This window comes from Atractosteus spatula, chromosome 1 (genome assembly GCF_055471065.1).
Source record: "Atractosteus spatula isolate fAtrSpa1 chromosome 1, fAtrSpa1.hap1, whole genome shotgun sequence".
In the NCBI taxonomy this organism is placed as follows: domain Eukaryota; kingdom Metazoa; phylum Chordata; class Actinopteri; order Semionotiformes; family Lepisosteidae; genus Atractosteus; species Atractosteus spatula.
The window spans coordinates 15,428,212-15,449,378 of NC_142706.1; the positions used below are offsets into that span (position 1 = coordinate 15,428,212).

The 21,167-nt window shown below is 33.8% G+C and overlaps 1 protein-coding gene across 1 annotated transcript in view; it reads right to left on the reverse strand.

Moving 5' to 3' along the window:
* Positions 1-454: 454 nt before the first annotated feature.
* Positions 455-21,167, reverse strand: part of kcnip4a (potassium voltage-gated channel interacting protein 4a) — a 73,293-nt gene continuing 52,580 nt past the window's right edge. The window contains exons 3-8 of the mRNA XM_088931128.1: positions 20,289-20,358; positions 12,941-13,011; positions 8,515-8,622; positions 6,548-6,652; positions 5,268-5,330; positions 455-4,396 (exon numbers count right to left, since the gene is read on the reverse strand). Coding sequence (XP_088787254.1) covers positions 4,349-4,396; positions 5,268-5,330; positions 6,548-6,652; positions 8,515-8,622; positions 12,941-13,011; positions 20,289-20,358 — 465 coding nt within the window. The 3' untranslated portion in view covers positions 455-4,348. The remainder of the gene's footprint in view (positions 4,397-5,267; positions 5,331-6,547; positions 6,653-8,514; positions 8,623-12,940; positions 13,012-20,288; positions 20,359-21,167) is intronic.

Genomic DNA, 21,167 nt, shown 5'->3' on the forward strand with positions numbered 1-21,167 from the left:
ACTAATAGACTTTGATTAAGAAAAACTGAGTCTTTACCTTCCAGTAGGCATCTCCATTGCAAAACATTGTGAGAAGGTCAAGCCTATATCACTATTCAGCTCTCCAGTTTAAATATTATACTGTATTTTGCCACAGTATATGCCAATAACATGAACCTAAGTCTTCTGTATTCATTGTAATGTCTAGTGACACCATGACAGAAGGAATAAATACTGAAGTCACTTTCAGATCTAAATAGGCCAACTGACCATACCCCTAGGGTCTCTAGATGTACATTCTTAGAGCTAAATGGATGAGAAATCACTTCATGTCCAAAATCCAATATTTAGTACATTTATAGAATCTATTGAAACCAACAAGGGATGCCTCCTGTATGTGATATAATTGATAAATTTAAGAAGAAACTGAACGATAATGAAAGTTTAAAACAATTAACATGGTTACAAAAAAGAATTAAAATCAGAACTTACTTTTATTACATTATGTAACTTATACCATTTGTTCCCTTGTCCTGTTTTATTAACCCAGATAGCTGGAGAGAAATGAGTGAGGCATTTTGTCAACACTTAACAGAAAAGGATAAAATAATGATAATCAGAACATATATAACGTTTGCATCAATGTAACAAATTATACATCTTTATTGTTGAAAATATTGTTGGGCTGTCTCTGAAATGTGCATGAAAACAAGAGCCAATTTAGCTTAAACTTTAAACAACCCCAAAATAACAGATGGTATATTATGGTTAAGGCTTAGATTCTTGATATTCGTCTTTATGACTAAAGCAGGGTTTCTCGTAATTTAATTTCTTGCAATTTACATCCAATTTTACATACAGTATTTTGTGCTCAGTTAATTTTTTGTAAATCCTGTACAAGTTCATTATATACTGTACTTGCAAAAACAACTATGGCTTTATCTCAAATTACCCTTCACTGTTCATGTAGTGCCTTAGTCTGGCCACCCACCATGTTGCAGCAGTGCCTGTAAATCAAATTCTGCTCTTAAAACCATTGTGTACCCTGTGAAGTACATTCCTATGAAGGGAATCTGCAACAACTTTCTGCTTTGAAGTGCGATGTCAAAATAAAATCGCAGTGTGTATGTGTTTGGGTTAGGCAGCAAAGGAAGTACTGGACTGTATGTAAAGGTAATCTACAGTATTACAGATTTGTTCAGAAAAGGCTTCTCAAAGCTGCACTACTGGATGTTAATTTCAGAGCTGTTACCCAGAATAGTTGTTTTTATTGGCAGGGTGTGGTTTTACTTTGCTTTGCTTGTATTCCTTTTCTGAACTTGTCTGAAACAGTTTTTTTACTGGGATACTTGGTACCTTGACAAGTACTAAATAAAGTTCCAATGAAGAGTCATTTGCTGTAACGGGCAGGTCTTTTCTGAACATAAAATGGAATGTACAGCTGAGCACAACAGTTTCAAAAATGTTGTTGCAAATAATAACATTTAAATTAAATAACCTTGCTTTCTTTTTCAACAAAAAAAAAATATTGTGCTACTGCACTTTGGGGTTAAGGATTTGAAAGATACAAATTTAGAATGAGATAGAAAACAAAAGATCAATAAATACATACAGCAGAATTATATTATGTTTTTAAAAAGTTAAATATAAGATACTGTACATACAGTATGCCAAAGACAGTGAAACACAGATAAAAAAATATTTCCAGGTGAATTGGCTGATAACAAATTAATCAACGCCAAGGAGACACTATTCACAACATCTCACAAACATTCTACATCCCTGAATCTACATTTCCCAATTGATGACTTAGAAAATAGAGTCTGTTAAGATTTATGTTAAAAAATGACCAAGAAAGAGCAAGTTGAGCTTTCTTTAAAGGAAGAAAATGTGGCAGGAAGGCATGCCAAGGTCAAGAAACACAATGGAAGCAGAGTAAGGAAGGGAAAAAAATGAACATTCATTGACAAAGATTCTTTTCTAATGTTGTTTAGACCCTTAATAGTCAGTACTTTAAAATCTTTTCAGAATGTAGCACTATTATTATGAAAGCATTACAACTGACAAAGAAGTAATCTAGGCTTGTTTATATCATTAAATGCTTATTAATCAAAGAAACAAAAGCTAGAACAAAAGCTTCCAAAAGCATATTTTATGACATGCTACTTGAAGGTATTTTTCACATGACTGAAAGTTCAATTTGATCAACCAATTCACTGGATTAGATGCTTAGGAGAATGTCTTACTGTTATCAGTGAAGAAAACAATAACATTAGAATTCGGGGCTTTTTTTTGCTGAATTGTCTTATGTGTAGTGTGTTTAAGGGGGTGTACTGATATGGGTGAGAGCCATGAAAGAGCTCATGGTAATGGAACTTATCATCCTTAGTTGAGAATGAACAGGGACAGAACAGACAGAATCTTCACATCTCAGATGTTACAATGCAATATAATCAATTACTGTACACCCAAAGTTTCCCTTTTACCACAAAGTCCCACTTCATTCAATTCTAATTGGTCTTGTTTCCGTCTGAGTATTTCTATGGTCCTTGTTTGCTTTTAGTTTGCTTTAAGGACTGTGCAGTGATGACTTACACAATACTAAAATCATGTTGTTGTAATTTTTATAATCTAGCAAAGTTACTATAGGTGCAGTGCACGTATGTTAAAATAACAGGAAAGCAAAGTTATCCTGAAATGTCATGGGAAACAGGTGAAAATGTGAAACTACTATGCAAATTTACCTGGGGTATTTCCATTAGCATAAATTGGAGAAGCCCCCGCTAACCAAGCAGCTGACACTATAAAATATTGTTCAACTTCCAGGTATTTCATTTCAAAACAGGAAGCTACAGTGCAAACTTTTCTCACTTTTTTTCTGTGAGCCATAATAATGCACCACAGGAACAAGCCAAATAAATCCTTCTCCTTTATACTCTATGGTGCCTAATCTTTTCAGTGGGTATTTTGCATAGTAATGTTCACCAGGACAGTGGTAAAGTATGATTAGTCTCAGTGAAAAGTGTCCGGTTACCCTTAAAAATAAAGGTACGGTATATTAAACTACTGTATACATACACTGTCATGGGAATCTTATTAAGGTATTTCTTCCAGAGAGTGAATACAATCTTGTGATCACTAGTTTAATTTCAGAAAGAGCTCACTCAGATTAAAACCAATTGTATTTTGTGTTCTCTCGGTAACAGAAACCATGTGCTTTGCTAAACGTGTCCTTGGGTCTTGAGGCTAAGTGTCAAATCATTATGACTATTAAGTGTATTGATGCATAGAGTACATGGAATTACTATTTTTACAATATGATTCTACAGTGTTGCCGCTATACAGTGGAGTAAATACAGTTTGCTTGCATTTGGAAATTTTCTCATGAGGATATTGTTAAGGATTTTCAAAAATCAGAAATAAAGCTTAGCCTTCAGGAGCACAATGAGGGGCTGTTGGTAGGTTTCTGTGAACTCTATCTGTATGAATAAGAGGTTATACAGTTGAGTTTACCCAAAACAAAGTTGTATTTTGTCTGGTTAAGTGTGGAGTAACAATCAGTTGTTTTCAGAGTGAGTTTTTCTTCTCTGGATAGCACAGTATTCACAAGCAGCTTTGGGCCAGAATGTGTAAAGGCACTAATGGGTGATATCTGACGTTGCTTTAGTAAAATAATTAGATACCTATGTTCAGTGCATTTGTAATCTCTAATATAAAACTTTTCCTAGAGTGGGTTCACACATTAACTTAGCATTTAACAATGTCTATAAATCATATAAGGTCAGAGCCTTGATTACTATTGTTACTTGTGTGGTAAGAGTAGTTTAAAGGAGGGTTTCAAGACGGCATATTAAACGTTTTATTGTTTAATTGCATGAAAAATGATTTTGTCCCCCTAGAATGATATGAAACATGAATTTGAAGATAATACAGAGAAATATTCAATAAAGTTCAGAGAACTTTGGGAGGGTAAAAGCAAAGGATAACAGAGGCGCTTACTGTAATTCCATTTGGAGATCGGGTTGATCAAATTGAAATCCAAATCACGAATGGTGCTATGCTCAAATTCACAAATGTCAGTTTTAATTTTCTCTATCTTAAAATGTATATAATTCTTTGACATAAAGGTGCAAAACATAAACTAAAAACCTTTTTGGAAAAAGGGACAATGCATTATTGCACTAAAGAAACATTAGACAACTGAGAACTTTACAGTTGAACAAGCGTATTTGCATAATATATATATATACTGTATATCCCAGCACATTGCTGAGCTATTAAAAAGTATGTATGAAGTTGTAAGTTCTATTCAGAATTTGCCAAAGAATCCTGGGATCCAGCCGTTAAGAGACTCCTGGTAGCCCTCATGTTATATGACATTTTCAAACAGCTGCATTGATCTCATTATATTTTCATCCTGTGGGAAAAGAGAATGCCAAATTAAAACAACGCAGAATGGAAATTTAGAACACTTAATATCACAAGTACGATACATCAGTATCAAGAGATGAATATTAACACATTTCAGTTAGCGAGCTGATAAAATCAAATTACTGTATTTCTTTAACAAGCAGTCAAACACATTGAGAGGACATAATAGAATAAAACTGCCTTGGTCTTCAGTAAACATTGCACACACCTAGTGTAACCCATGGTTTTGAAGCCTTCTGACTGGGCACATATCAATTCTATTTACTCAAGTGTATTCTATGAGGCCTTGTTACCAGTCAAACTGGAATGTGGTTATCTGAACTAATTGAAGGTGTCGGCTATAAAGAAAAAAAAGTGTGCTACTTACAAATCTCTTAAGAAAAAAAATCTGGGCAAGTAAAGGTGAAGACTCGGAACTTGTCTACCTATCAACAATCCCAGTAATTAGCTAAGTAAGTAACATTGTGATTGGATGAAAGTTTATTAATATTTATACTACTTCAAAATCCCATAACAGGTGGTGTCTAATTCAGAAACCTGAAGACATGCCAAATGTTTCTCAGGCCTCAATAAACTGAAGCATAGTGTTAAGAGGTTAGAGTGGGGAGCTGCTTCAACATGTGACCTGCAAAGCACCACACAGAGTCTAATTCTAAGATGAGTGGAAGTAAAAAGAAAAAAAAAAGGTTTTGGCTGCAGGGCCTTCTTCAGTTGTATAAACCTTTAACATTTAAAACAAAACATTGTTTTTTTCTTTTTACCCTTTCAGCATACAATTAATCTTTGTCTGTCCCTTTGTAATATGGTACAGTATGTTCATGATTGGGTGTCACGAAGCGGGAAGAAATGGCACTTACGTTTTGGCAGCAATCAATAAATTCATCTATGGTAACCACTCCATCCTTATTTTTGTCCATTTTCTGTTAGGATTGGAAAATAAATCAAAATACTGCACACGTTTTTTTTTTCTTCAATTTTATCACTTACAGTATTACACAGACTCATCTTTTTTCTAATTTTGCTAAGAAAGTGGTATTGTTTCTTTTTTTCTAAAACAATGGTCTATAATAGTACTACTGTGTTTAAATTAAGGTATGATCCTAGTGTCTACTATCAATGTGGAAAGCAAAACAATACCATGCGGTATTGGTATTGTATTACAGCAGATACTGTAATATCTAAAAATCTCTAGTGTAGATTTTAGTGATGATATAATGATGAAAAGTGATGACGCAATTTTCAATCACCAATACTGTACCTAATTGTCCTTAATTTTGTACTAAGCAGCTATGTGGTAGAACCACTTAAAACCATAGGTTTGAATAGGCTTTTTTACCCAAAGTATATTAAAACCATGGCACACACAACAAAGACAACAGGCATTAAGAAATTAAACTATGGCTCAGGTCACTTAATGAATTTTACAGTATACCATTCAAAATAATCAGAAAACAAATATTATGTGAATATTTAGTAGAATGGACAATTATATAGTATTTATTAATTGAGGAATGGGTAATTAAGTTAATTATGGGTAATTATTATTAGGTATTATTAACAGAAAGGAACAGGTTTAGATGTGAAATGTATGCTATCCATAGTTATTATTTTAGAATAAATGTTTTATACTAAAGTGTTTTCCCATTATCTGTCAAATGCAGTTTATTGGAAATATTAACATGTACTGAGTCTGTTACATTTCTGTCATAATTGATAAGTTATTGATGACAGATTACTTTTTTAAAGTAAATACCCATTTACTAGAAGCAATCCTATGTACAAGGTTTGTACAAGTCTCAGACCTCTCAGTTTTTAAAAGAAAAATGTGATAGTGTCATTTTTTGCAGAATGTGGTTTTCAAGGCTACAGAATTCCTGTTTAAGGGATACATTACATAGTTAGCTTTTTAAATGACCTAGTCCTTGCTATTTATCAATAATGAATACAATTTATAAACAGGTATTCAAGTATTAAACTTTGTTTTGCAATAAAAAAACTTAGAAATGGTGATAATTTAATCATGTATTAATAACGCTGCTCAGATCAAACATGTAGCAATACCACCGTGAAAAAGATAACATACTGTAAGTTAAACATTTCATATTAAATATTAGCATAAATATATTGTATGCTTTACCTGGAAAAATATCTCCACATGCTGTCTAGGTGTTTCTTCTTTCAGGATTGGGTATGTGCATTTGCCCATCATATCATATATAGCTTTCATAATGTCTAGCATTTCCTGCCAAACAGATTGAGTCATTAGATTAATTATTGGCTTTTTAGTCCATTAAGTTGTTATGCTGCTTCCCCACCCATTTTGGACAATTGAAAAGAAAACAAATTGCCATCAAGAAATCCGTAGTGCAATTCTGTTTAAAAAGGCATAAATAAATAACATCTTAAAATTCTTCCTACTTTTTTAAATCATCAGTCAACCATTCCCCCACTGCAATTTTCCATTCATTTGGGCATACTTACAAGTACTCATTGGAAGATATTGAGCAGGTAAGAATTAATTAAATTGAAAACATTACTATAATTCTTTTAAGATTAAAAATGTATGAGGTATTTTAAAATATTTTGAACCTTTTTTCAAAGGACAATTATAATTGCTGTTGCAGTAAAACATAGTCAATATTGGAAATGCTCAAATTACCAAGTCATTTTTTAAAATAGATTTCCTATTTATTAGTTCACTTTGGCAGGTTCATTGAGTAAGTCCAGAAAACCAATATCTCAAGCATAGTGCCATCACCAATTTCTTTTGTAAAAAGAGAAGACAACCACATTTTTGTGAAGGCTTTTTTAAAAGTGTGTTCAAATTTCAAATATAGTAGAAAAGTCATTTGTTGTTTTTTTATCTGTAGCGTTCATTCTGGTCAATCCATTAAAGAAAAGGTACAAATATGGGTGCAAGTAATCTCAAATGCTGTTACAGTATGTTTTGAGCTTTCTCCTCAAAGACCGTAAGAAACAAGAATGACTGTACCTTTATACACTGATGTATAATACGGTAAAAATGTAATGAATTAATTCTGATATTATATTGCTGGCATCTTCCTTTTTTTAAGATTTAAAGCATGATAAAATAATGAAATGAGAGATGCTACACGTGATCAGACACATCATATGAGCCTGGCCTTCTGCAAAGTAAGAATGCCTAAAGAAGTAGATTAAGAGCTGGATTGCACTATACTGTAGCAAAAAATCCTTAAAATAACTTAAGTTATAGCTTTCAGATTTTATTTCTTCTTAGATGTCAGCAGGAGTATGTTGAACTCCACTCTATATTTAAAATGGAGACACTGGTAATTTACAGAGGTAAGGGGTAATTTGCTGATGCAGACCCCTTTGAGAAAAGACACAAACCATAGAATGGCCTACATTCATGAGTAACCTCAGATAAAGGCAACAGCAAAATGCATAAATAGCTATAATTCCTAAGATTTCTGTAACAGTTTTCATCCAAAATTATACCATAGTGTTTTACAGTATATTCTGCATATAAGAGGACTCAAGTAACTCAGCCAGATGAGTTTATCAAAATGATAAAGGGTGTTACCCTGATGTCCTCGCCAGACTTCCCCCTGGCCTCTACCAACCATGGCCATCTAATAATCCCCATCTGTGAATTGGCTTCATCACTCTGTTCTCCTCCACACTGATAGCTGGTGCGTGGTGAGTGTACTGGTGCACTATTGCTGCATCATCCAGGTGGGGCTACACATTAGTGGTGGTGAAGGGGAGTCCCCATTACCTGTGAAATGCTCTGAGTGGAGTGTCCAGAAAAGTGCTGTACTGTATACAGTAAACATAAAGAATTATACAGCACATGAAGCGTATCTGATGGTATAATTGAGGGTGACTAGATTTGACAAAGTCTGAATTTGAATGTACTGTACAGTAGCTTGGACTGTGGAGTTAGCAGTCTTTCTCTTACCAGATGAGCCTTGGGCTCTGCACTAACCACAGATTAACCTGCCATGATACAGTATGTGACAATTGCTCATGTGCCGAAATCACCACAAAGGCATAGCAAATGAAGCACAAGTAAAATCCACCTGATTAGATAAATTCTTCATTCTTAACATGCATCCTTACCTCTTTTGTTATATATCCATCTTTATTGATATCATACAAGTTAAATGCCCAGTTCAGCTTCTCATGTACTGAGCCCCGCAGCAGAATGGAAAGACCCATGACAAAATCCTGCAGCAAATAAGATATATGTAATCTTAAAACATACTGTATAATATAGGCTGGTACAAATTGGAAGATGTATATTTGAAAATGTAACTGTTAAATTATTTGTTAACCTTAAGTAAAGCCTTAAGTATACTTTACTGATATACTGTACTTTCTGGATTTAGAATCTTATATACAGTAAGTACTGAATATACTGTATACATATGTATAAGACATTTTAAGAATATCTGTTTGTTCACTTAGATTCTATTAGAATACATTTCTTATTCATATATAAAACTTTCCTATCTTAAAATATTATATTTTGTAATCTCAATATTAAAAATACTGTATCATACATTTAGCTGTGAGTTTTCATTTTGTTCATGGCATTAATGAGTGCTCAAAAACCCAGACTAATAACAACAAAACAGTTTCTAGCTTCATTGCCAAAGATTCATGTCAATGCTATTTCATGTCAGTGTTGCCTGGATTAATCCATTATGTTGTTTACTGTATATAAACTCTTTTAAAAAATCTAGCACATCATAAAACTATGAAAGGAGCAAGTAAAATATTTCTTAAAATTCTGTTTTTATTATTATATTTGCATTAGTTTTATAACTAAAAGCTGGAAAGACATCCTTAACTGCAAATAAATCTCTGGAATGAATGAATTAAATGTGCCATACAGAAAATCCTCTTTGAAAGTGTGCATATTTTTTTAGATTAATACACCTTAATTATTAAATCATATTATGCTTATTATGTTGTACAGTATTTTTGAAATATTGTTTTCTTTCCCTTTTTGGAAAATAGGTTCACTTACTACAACATCCATGAAGGGAACAACCAACAAGAGCAATTCCTTAAAAGAATATCTAAGTAGTTGTGGAAGTAGAGAGATAAATCCGTGTTACTTGTAAACAAGCTTTTGTGGAAATCTAGGAATTCTTATTTTGAGCTCATCTGTGGAAAATCAGGCTCTGTATGAGTTTTTTATAGTTATATAAGAACACTTTGAAATGACCATCAATTTCAAAATATTAACAGATTAGTGGCATAGTTTCTGTTATATGTATACAGTACATTATAATACCTGGCCTTTTGAAAACCATTATCTTTTTCGTTGCCAAACTAACATCATGTTATTATTACTAAAATAATTCACTGAATTCACTGAAAAGAAACAGTGAAAAGGTTTGTCAGCCCATCCAGTCACCTTTAATTATTTACAGGTTGAAATGCCTGATACAGTCTGAGAGGAATTTGCTTCCTATAGCTCTTGGCAGAAGAAAAGCTGGTACACATCTCATAGACAGTAGTGTGTACCACGCAGAGAGACAGAGTTGACTTCTCCAGCACATAAACATCCTTGTTTACCAGAAGAAAATGTCTCACATGTCATAGAACCAGCCTGATAGGCTACATTACTGATGTTTAATTTCTTGAACCAAACTTTATAATAGCATCCAATTTTAATCTCAAGACAGCCTGTGTCATGTAGGGCTGTACTGCACTTTAAAAATCAGGCAAGATCCTATCAGCAACAGGAATGTATTGTATTTCAGGGTATATTTGGAAATTCAGATATAAAAATGAATAATCAATTTAAACATTGTCATTATTTTTTATACAGAATGTAAATGTTTAAATATAGTATATTACTTATTCATAGTCTGGATCATTAAGTTTATTACCCATAACTGTTTTTGTAGTTGCTTATGTGATCTCCCTACAAATAATTCATAAATCCTCACTGGTTGATTATTGTAGAAATAATTAATCTGTAAGTCATTTTTACAACCTATTTAAGTAGGTTTAGTAAGTGAGCTACCATACCATTTACAGTGCCTTGCTAAACCATAAAGAACCTTCAACATAAATAGTGTCCCAAAATGCATATACTGTACAGTGATGTACATTTTTAAACTAAATTATTTATTCAAAACCTGAATGCTCATACTGAATTATTCTAAGAGTAAGATAAGATGCAGAGAAAAAGTACATAGAAAAAACTGATGTATGTTGATTGCATAAGTATTCATACCTTTTGAACACCATAATTTGTGGAAGAACTTTTGGCAGTCCCCAGTCTTTTTGGGTACATTTTGGTACATTTATACCAATTTTGCACGGTGGCTTGGTGCAAATTTAAGCTGTCACTTACCCATTTTTGACTGTAGGGATGGCATAGATGGTTGTGTTGGGTGCACAACAAACATAACTCTTGGTACAGTATTTATATTAAAAAATCAGTTTGGACTAAACTGACTACAAAATGTTTTCCATATTTTTGCAGGATCACTCAGGTGCTTTTTCGCATACTCATTGTGGGATATGAGATAGATTTTTCTCTCTGCTACACAGGCCAACTTTGTGGAGTGAGAGGGATGCTGTTGACTGATACACATTTCCTATTCAGTCACTGAACTTTCTAGCTCTTCCAAAGTTGTAGTTGGCCTCACACTGGCATCCCTCTGGGCAATCTGCTTACCTAGCTTCTCAGTTTGGAGGGACAGTTTAATCTAGGCTTTGTCTGGGTGATACAATGCACCTTCTGTTTTTTTTTAATGATTGAACAGACTGTTCTCATAGAAGTGTTGAAAAGGCTTCAATATTTTTGGTTCCCATCTCCTGATCTATTCTCGATATGATTGACTGGCATTGAAAGCTCCTCAGACTTCATATTTGAGTCTTTGTTTAAGATTTACTACCTGACCAAGAAAACCAGCAGATGCCAGTGTTCTTGAAATCATTAGAAACAGTATAACTGCACATAGACTGGGGCCACTAACTGAAAAGGTCTGTGAACTGAAAATAATTTAGGTTTGCCAGAGCAAAGTGTTTGAATACTTATACAAACATGACTTTTCCATGTTTGTTTCATGATAATAATAATTATTATAATTATTTATTTACTTTTTTGTTTTTTTGCTTTGAGTGGAGTAGGTTATGTAGATAAAATATTTAATATTTGTTATTATTTAATATATGTTAATATTTAAAAGTGTCATGACTCTTAAGTTTTAAAGCAACAATATAAGCAAGCTGTTCAAGACACTGTACAATATATCACCCTCCTACCCATTAACAATTCAAAGTTATAGTTCTGTGAAAAAGTTAGATTTCTGAGATACAGATATGCTTTATAGACCAATTCCATTCTTTTGTCCCTTCTTCTGTAGAGCTGTATTCCAAAATGGCACACAAAGCACTACCCTTGATTGAAAGGCTATGAATACGTCAAAAAACACATAAGACCATTTAAAACCTGCTGTAACCAAATATGTTACTAGCAAAGTAAAACACTAATCGCAGAGAAAGAAATATATAAAGAAAAAAAGTGGTCTACAATGAGCAGTGGAGCAAAAACAGTAGAAAGTTGTCCTATCAATGTGTGAGACATTTCAAATAAAATATTGAATTTAAATGGCCTTTATAGTTATATTTATTACATTATCTTTAATGATACTGATAAAGATTAAGGAGTCAAGCAAAAGTATGGAGTATGCACAAACAAGGAGAACACATTAGCCAGATTTCCATTATTATTGCATTTAATCAGAAACGGGGGATTCACAATGAAAAAAAAAATATTATAATTGAATACAAAATTGATTCATACATTAATCCAGGTAACTCCTGACCTGGGGTGTCACAATCGTTTCTGGTTTTTATATAATCTCAAACTGTTATGTCTTATTGAAACCACTTAGTCTGATAAGCAGTCCTATCTGCTGTTTTCCAGGTCTTAATCCATGTTAATTGTAAAGTGCTTCTAAATTTTACAGGCACCCAGCAATAGACTAGTAGTTTCCTACTCCTGCTAATGAATTCTATCAATATTTATACTGTATGTTTAACTGTTTTTTCAACAATTAACTACCAAGTAATTTAACATACTATGCTACAATGAAGAATACCAATGTCTTCTTAAGCAAAAATATTTGAAGTAGAAACTAATTGGTTCTAGTACAATTCAAAAAGATTAATACTGGAATAGCGTCTTAATTTAAACTTCGCTTCATCGGTACAAAAGCACCAATTCAATGCCTAGACATAATAAGGCATGCACATTGTTTTAATAAGGCAAGATCGTTTTCCACTAAAAAAAATGACCTGAATGAGAAATCATTCAAATTTAATCTTTGCATACAGCAAGTCAGCCTTATCTAAACTTATCTAAGGTACTGTATGTTATGATGTTTTCTCAACAGTGCATACCATAGCATGGTTATACAAGCCAGTAAATCATATTTGTGCTGGGAATAAATAGAATAATCAAATAAATCATGGAGGTTTATTACAACTAAAATGAAATAAAATATGTCTGGCTTACCTCAAAACTCACAGTACCATTGTGATCTGTGTCAAATGCATTGAACAGAAAATGTGCATATGTCGTTGCATCTGAAACAACAAAGAAAGGATGTTTACTATTTTTTTCCAAATTTATGATTCTCAAGCAGGAAGCTATTTCCACCATTCTTGAGAGCTAGTAATGTCATAAGAAACTTTTTTATCCCCAATTTGCAGCTTCTTCCAGCTTCCCTCTTAAATTATATTCATAAGGTTTTTTTAAGTTGATGAGTTTTGTCTCTTATAATTTCCATAATGGAATCACATGAGAGCATATCCATCAATTTCAGTCTTAGAATACCCAACATACACACTTCACAGGCTCAAGAGAACCAGCTTCAGGAACCCAAACTTTACTTCTGGGGCTATACCATTGAGTCTTTTAAAAACAAATCCCCATAGTGTAAACAGATTCTACACCTGTTATGGTAGCTGTGACAAATACAAAACTGCCTCAAGAAACTAAAATAGATTTTAACAACAGGTACTGTATATGTCCTTGTTGAAACTAAGGCAATTTAATGCTTTGTATTATAATCTAATTCTCTTGTTATTTAACACACACATCACATATTAGTCCCACTCTTAATTAGACTAGTTACTTTGGAAACTGCAGTTAATTAATTTGTTGTTTTCAATATGTAGTGTTATAATACATGTTGATGAGTACAGAGTTCATTAATATGTATGATAATATTAATATGGAGTACTGACAAGCTGCAATACAATACGATAATTAAAAATGAACAACACAACTGTATCACAGCTAAACTTTCTTTACAAATTTATAAGACCCAGTGAAAGTTGTAATAAGCCTAGATATTTACAGTTACAAAATCAATGTTTTACCAATTTTTTATTTTCAGAACATAATTCAAATAGAGAGAAAAAAAAGAGTATCCCTTTACTAATGACCACCCATCAGTGATACAGTTGTTTCCCAACAAAAACCTCTGGAAACAGGATCACAGCAACAAAAGGACAAGTTACATTTTTGCATCACTTAATGGAAATGTGAGATTTCCTGTTATTTCTTTAGTGATATAGTGAAAGATAGAGCAGGATCAACAAGACCAGTACAGAAGGAAAAGAGATTAAACATATGAACATAAAGAATTTTAGTCCTTGTACTTTACTTTTTATCACATTTAATGACCATGTCAGTAGCAGAATTCCATGTCTTCACTGTGCCCTCCACAGGTACCAAGAAACATTGGAAAGCTCGCTAAAAGTAAAAAGTCTAAAACATCTCAAGATCCAACAATGCCAATGGTTAAGTCAAGGGAAACCTGAGGTTCCTAATGGTGACTTACCTTGATGACCTGATCTGTTTAAGAATATGATTTGAGTTGTCATTTTAACGGAACCTCTGGTTGTCAGCACCAAATGTGAGTATGAAATACTCGTTTAGGGTAGTGTACACTGACAATTAAGAATGGGACTAGGGAGAAGTTTCACATGATTGTGTTTAAAATTACTGTACATTTGATGATTCAGTTTTTTGAAAGCTGAATTTATATTGTACCAGACATTGTCCTAGGAACTTTCTCCATCTGCAATATTCATATCTCTATCCCAAATAGTAGTAGTAATACTATGTACTACATATAGTAATATACATTTTGTTTTAATGCTGATTCCAGCAACAAGTAAAAACAAAGCTCTCATCCCAGGCAATATTAGACAAATCTCCACGTAATTCTGCAGTATTTGTCAGCCTAACCTGAATAAAAGAAAGAGGTGTTTAGCTTCAGCTGAAAGCCAATTACTGAGCTAGAGACAAAGGGTTCTTTCTGGAGTGTTTAGTAAACCTTCACCTTTCACAAACACAACATTTGACAGATAGGTTAAAACAAATCTCCAGGAGGAACGATTACATTTACACGGTGAAATTTCAAACAGATTTCTAATTTCAAACTGATTTTCTCAGCTGAGCTGAAAGATTGCATAAATAATTTAATGTGATATACTGTACAATATTCCAATAAAATATATCTACAAATACAGTAGTTTAGCTCGTTTCATTAAAAAAAGCATCAGGATATTATTTTAATTTGATAAGAATTAGATATATATTATTTTGTAGCTCTCTGTACTTGAGGGTTTTTATTTTCGTTTTAGTGGTAAGTCTCAGGTGCATGGAGAAACTTTCATTTGTATTGTATTAAGAAACATATCTTTAGGGTGAATACATAGGAGGCATGACTTAAATGGTGCATGATAAAAAAAACAAAAGACCAAACTATAAATGCCTAGCTTTAGCAAGACACTACTTTTAGTACCCTGTTTTGCTTCTTGTAATAAACAAATGCCAGATTATTAAAAAAGGAAAATAGTGGAACAAAAACATAATTGTACTCTTAGGCAAATACACCTCTTATTTGGATTACTGTAAATATTCAAGTTTACATTCCCCAAAGGGGATTTTCACTACCCATTTTGATTCTTACAAACACATTGTAAACACTGGATGATAATTTACCCAGGGCTAGAAAAACAACTCTGAAATCACTCATGTGGAAAAACCAACAGCAGCATGGCCCACATCTGAAGTACGTACTGTATTTATCAAATGTCATTTTAGAAAATACACCAAGAGAATGAACAAAATACCACAGATATAAAACAGATACAAAAAATTCAACCAAAGAATTTCACTATGAATAACACCACCCAAGTACTAAGCATACTGCAAGGTTTATAGAGTTTTAGTCACAATGAATTTGGCTTATCTTGTCTGGCTGAGGGTCAACCTCCTGGCCATATGACGAAGAGGCTAGGAAACCAATGCAGGTGGAGGAGGCATTCAAAAGACATACTGTATACAGTATGAGAAAGAGAAAGGGATTACGTATAGTATTTATCATTTATTCGGTGAGGAAATTAAATTAGGAAACTCACCATCTTTCTTAATCAAACCACTCTTTATGGCATCTTAGAATTATATACCAACAAAGACCTGCACCAGGGGAAAAGGAGCAAATGAGCAGGTTGGAAGAGCTACAGTATAAACTGTAGCACTAAAGCTACATGAAGGTTGGGGTTGGAGTCATGAACCATCAGGGGTAACTGTGTGGAGTTTCTGGAGTACACAAGTGGGGTTTTTTGAGAGCGATTTTACAAGACCTGTTAAAATAAAGTTTCCTGCACCTCATCCTCTTACAGACCTTGTGAGTATTATGCCTGCACAGATTCCCAGTCACCTTACTAATGGTGGGGTGTATTGCACAGAGGTAAAGGTCAGACATTAACAATTCTTTTGCCAAATGGTTGTCATCCCCAAGGGGATTCTAGATAGTCATGGTCTTGCTCCTTCCTTTAAAAGTCAACAGTGGTATCATGTTAAGTTCCGTTTATGCTCCATCATCAAATAGCTCTCAAATAACTCTGAAACAGCAAAATAATTTAAGAAACTTCAGATAAGATCCTATTACAAGATGACTCCAATGCCAGAGTACAGATTGATGGAGTGGCCAAGTAAAATAGCAATGACCAATTTTTTCTTGGGTTTGTGTTCCAAGCATTGCCTCTCGATTTCTTTTAGCTTTCTATTAAAAACAATCTGAATGCATCTTTGGTCAAAACATTGGCACTTGATAGATTACATCACCATAAGAGAAATAGTTTTTAAAAGAGGCTGGCATCACAAGAGAGAAAAGAGGAGAATATGATAATACTGGCCATTGTCTTGTAAAGACAGATTATACTAAAGAAACTTAATATAGGCAAATTTAAAACTGAAGAGTTTTGCCTTTCAGTGCAACTGAACTTCACTGAATTTTACTGTATGTCTAAGAAACCTAAACCATGAAAGTAAAGACATAGAATTATGCTAGACAAGTTTCAAGAACACAATCTACAAGGTCTTGTTAAATGTTCTTGGTATTTCAAATAGAAAACAGAGGGAGAGGATTGATGTTAATGAACTACAGTAAAGATTACTTTACAGTACAGTAGAGGTATTCCTAAATATACAGTAAGTACCTTCAGGTCTCATTTTTGTGCCACATAATACAAAGTGATTTCTCAATAATTCTAAAAATGTTTTTTTGTTTTTCAGAAATTAAATCAGGGACACGTTCTGCAGTATGCTACAATGTACTGTATTGCATTACACCACTTTGCATGACAACAAAGCTATTGTTGGCAACCCACTGAAGCTACAGTAAGCAGGTGTGAGGCTGGTCAGTACCTGGATGGGAGACCTCCTGGGAAAAACTAAGGTTGGTGCTGGAAGAAGTGTTAGTGGGGCCAGCAGGGGGCGCTCACCCTGCAGCCCATGGGGGTCCTAATGCCCCAGTATACTGACGGGGACACTATACTGTAAACAGGCGCCGTCCTTCGGATGAGACGTAAAACCGAGGTCCTGACTCTCTGTGGTCATTAAAAATCACAGGGCGTTTCTCGGAAAGTGTAGGGGTGTAACCCCGGCGTCCTGGCCAAATTTCCCATTGGCCCTTACCAATCATGGCCTCCTAATAATTCCCCTCTATGAATTGGATACATTACTCTGCTCTCCTCCCCACTGATAGCTGATGTGGGGTGAGCGTTCTGGAACACTATGGCTGCCGTCGCATCATCCAGGTGGATGCTGCACATTGGTGGTGGTGGAGGGGAGTCCCCATTACCTGTAAAGCGCTTTGAGTGGAGTGTCCAGAAAAGCGCTATATAAGTGTAAGCAATTATTATTATTAATTAATTATTGCTTAGGTCATGTGCACATTTATTAGTGGACCTGTAAAACATAACAAAATTATTCAAAATGTATTGTGTTGTATTGAGTGTTGTGTTGTGTCAACTGGTAGTGATTGAGGAAATCTGTAAGGAAAGGTAAGATATCCAAAACACAATATTTCTGTCATCTTGCAACCCTTATAGAATATCCTTGTGGCCCAGCTTTTGGATCAGGACCCATAGCTTGAGAAACTCTGCTTTAGTGAATGAGTTTCACTGCCTCAGAAATTGCTTTGATACCTCAGGGTTTTTCTCACAGTAGTTAAACATGGGATGATATTAGAAAACAATAAAAAATACCTTTTTTTTAATTGGTACAAATGAAGAAGACATTATTTAATAAAGGCATTTGCTTTCATCTGAGATTGAAAAGATGCTTTCTACAGCTACAGGTAATCAACTGTTTTAAAGCATAACTGAAATGAGCAATTATTTTTAGTGCTTTTCTTAACTTCAACTTCTTAAGCACTTTGTGCATAATACGAAGATGGAAATCAGTCGTCTTCCTTAGGGAATGTAATAGAGATTTCATTTTGAAAAGCCTATTTATATGACTCCTTCTGAGCAAGAGCAATTTACCAACACTACCATAACTGTGTGTGGGAAATTATCTTGTGATAAATTATGCATATACTGTACAATGCATATACTGCTTATATATACATTAATTCTTTTAATGCTTATAAAAGTCTAACTAATGGCCAATAATGGCAACAGTGTAAAAAACATGATCTGGGCATGGTCGTGCAGGAACCTCCAGCATAATATGAATAAGATTATTTTCTTTTCTTTCTCCTGACTTTATTTTTATTCTCTGTTGCTTATTCAATTCAGTGTGAGTGAGTGTCTCCTTACATGTACAGAACAGTATATGAAGGCATACACACAGCTCAGGTTTGTTCAAGTGGTCCTCTTATAGTTACAGGTGTCACTGTTTTACTGAAAGCCAAGAGATCCCAACCCGAGAGCTTTCTCATGTTGAACCTACTGTATTATGTGCTGCTGCTTGGAACGGCTCATGATGGGAAACATCTGGATCATACTGTTATATTGCCCTTGAAGTGAGCCTGGGTCATATCGCTAGACAGCTGCTGAATAACACAAGTGGCCGAGACTTTATTTTTTCTACAGGACATGTTTTTTGAAAAAGAAATCAAGGAGCCACTTAATATTTAATTTCTGGAAATGGTAAGAAAACAAATGCAATTCAAACACACACACAACAGCATTCTTGATCAAAATACATGCTATTCTTACAGCCCACATGCATGGGCCCACCACTGCAAAGCAAAATAACAAATAAGCATCTTTATGCAATAACTGCTCTGGAGCTGGCCCCTTACACCAAAAACATATGGGTATCAGATTGAGGACTTCACCCACACCTATTGAATGTTTCTAACAAACCTGTGGTGTGGTTTGCTAGAAACCAGTCCACTTGTGGGACTATGTTCTCATTTAGTCTTAAATGTAAAGTGATGCTGTTTAATAAATTTAAAAAGTGAAGTCTTTGTTGCATGACTTTTTCATGATTTGATTTTACATTTTCCACAAATGGTAATTAGATTCAGTAATATGCATTAATCAGATTTTATGATGTTTTATGCTAAGCAGATTACAATATTTCTATAATGAATAAAGTCTCTGCCTTACAATCAGAGACAAAACATTACAGTGGACAACAAAGTGAGGCTGTGATGCTGAACCACAGTCTCATCAGAGCACAAAAACAGTGTTTTATCATTTCTAACAATGATGTGAAGGCTAAATGAGTACACGTTCATACCTATATTTATGACTGAGTTAATAACAGTTAAGATAATGTGTATTCATTATTTATTAAAGATTAATAAAGGATTACTAAAGGGCTTATAACAGAATACTTCTAGTGTTTTTTATAGTCCCCAGCTATACTTAACAATTATGAATGAACAATTATGAAATGATTGAAGTTGTTTAATAAGGGGTTTGATGGCTGAATTTACACAGAATAAAGTTAGTTCTTAACGAGGACACATTCAAAGCTGCAGCATATACAGTATGATTAGACAGTTTCCAAACACTATATATTTTACTGTAGGGGACTGCTGGTTCATGTTTTAGTTTTTGTTTCTAATTAAACACTGCACAGTTAAAACTTATTTGTTTTTTCTGGTTTTTCTCTCCAACATGATTAGTGACCCTGTTCAGTGACTATCTGCCAGTGAAAGCTACAGTATAAGCACTCTTTGAATCATAAAAGTGTGTGGACTGACTGACGCAGTATATAAAGATAAATAAATTCACTAACTATTTGTTTTAGCAGGTTTCCTATTGTGCTGATCCATTTAATTTAAAATACTCATTTAGAGAACAATTTGAATGATTCATACAGAGTGTAAATTCAGCAAATGTTTTAATTTGTTTTTGAAGGTGAGAGAGTTACTGTAGGAGGTTGCATGTTTATAGGATATTAATGGGTATTTTTCTCTATATTATGTTATTGCTTTTGAAAAGACAGTGCTATAAAACTAAAACAATTTCTCTAAGTGACAGTACAATATAATAGTTTTCTATATATAAATGGTGCTAGTAAAAACCCCAGCCAAACTTACCTCCCTGCGGAAAGAACTGAGAATATATCTCTTTAAAGGTTTCTTCATTGACCACCCCACTAGGACATTCCTGGAAAAAAATGAAAAATACATTTCAATTAGACCTGAAAATGTCAAAAATATTCTCTCCCAGAGAACTCTGAACAGCTAGCTGATAACTCAACCTTTGACATTGCAGTATTTGTCATTTCTGAACAAAGCATATTTGCCTGTGCAAGGCACAGTTTCTAAATTCAGCAGGAGACATACTGTATCTGGGGAAATAATATAATATTAATAGTCTTTTCTTTTTGTTTTGTGTGGGCTTAGTATGACACTGCCTGTGAAGAGCAGTGTAGTCATACTAAGGAATGATTTTTTTTTTCCTGAAGGAATAATCATTTGAATCTGCAAAGATTATATATCCACAATAAAGAAGAATGATCATCAAACACGTTTAATAAGGTCTCGAGGGCAGAAAATTCTGAATAATCATCTCATCAGAGCTCTGAAATGGCTAGTGTTTGGCTTGGAAATGATCTCATGTAATTCTTGAGGGTAAGCAGAATGTTAAAAAGAGGCTGAGCAGAATGTTGAAAAGGGACCACATTAAACTTTACATTAAAACATTTATTTTTTAGCTTTTAAAACATGGAGATCTCTCTGCAAGTGTACAAATAAAAACACTAGCCAGCTGATGGCAAGAATACAAAAAAAAATAATACTGCTAAAATATATTCAGGAGTGATCAGCTATGCCTTCTGAAGTATTGTGTTTCTACTTTCTAGGTGACTTAGGTGACCCAGAAGACACTGGTTGGAGGTATAGCTTGATTTCTAAACCTCAGTAAAAAAATGTATAAAACACGTTGTATACAAATAAAAATTGATCAGTCTTTCT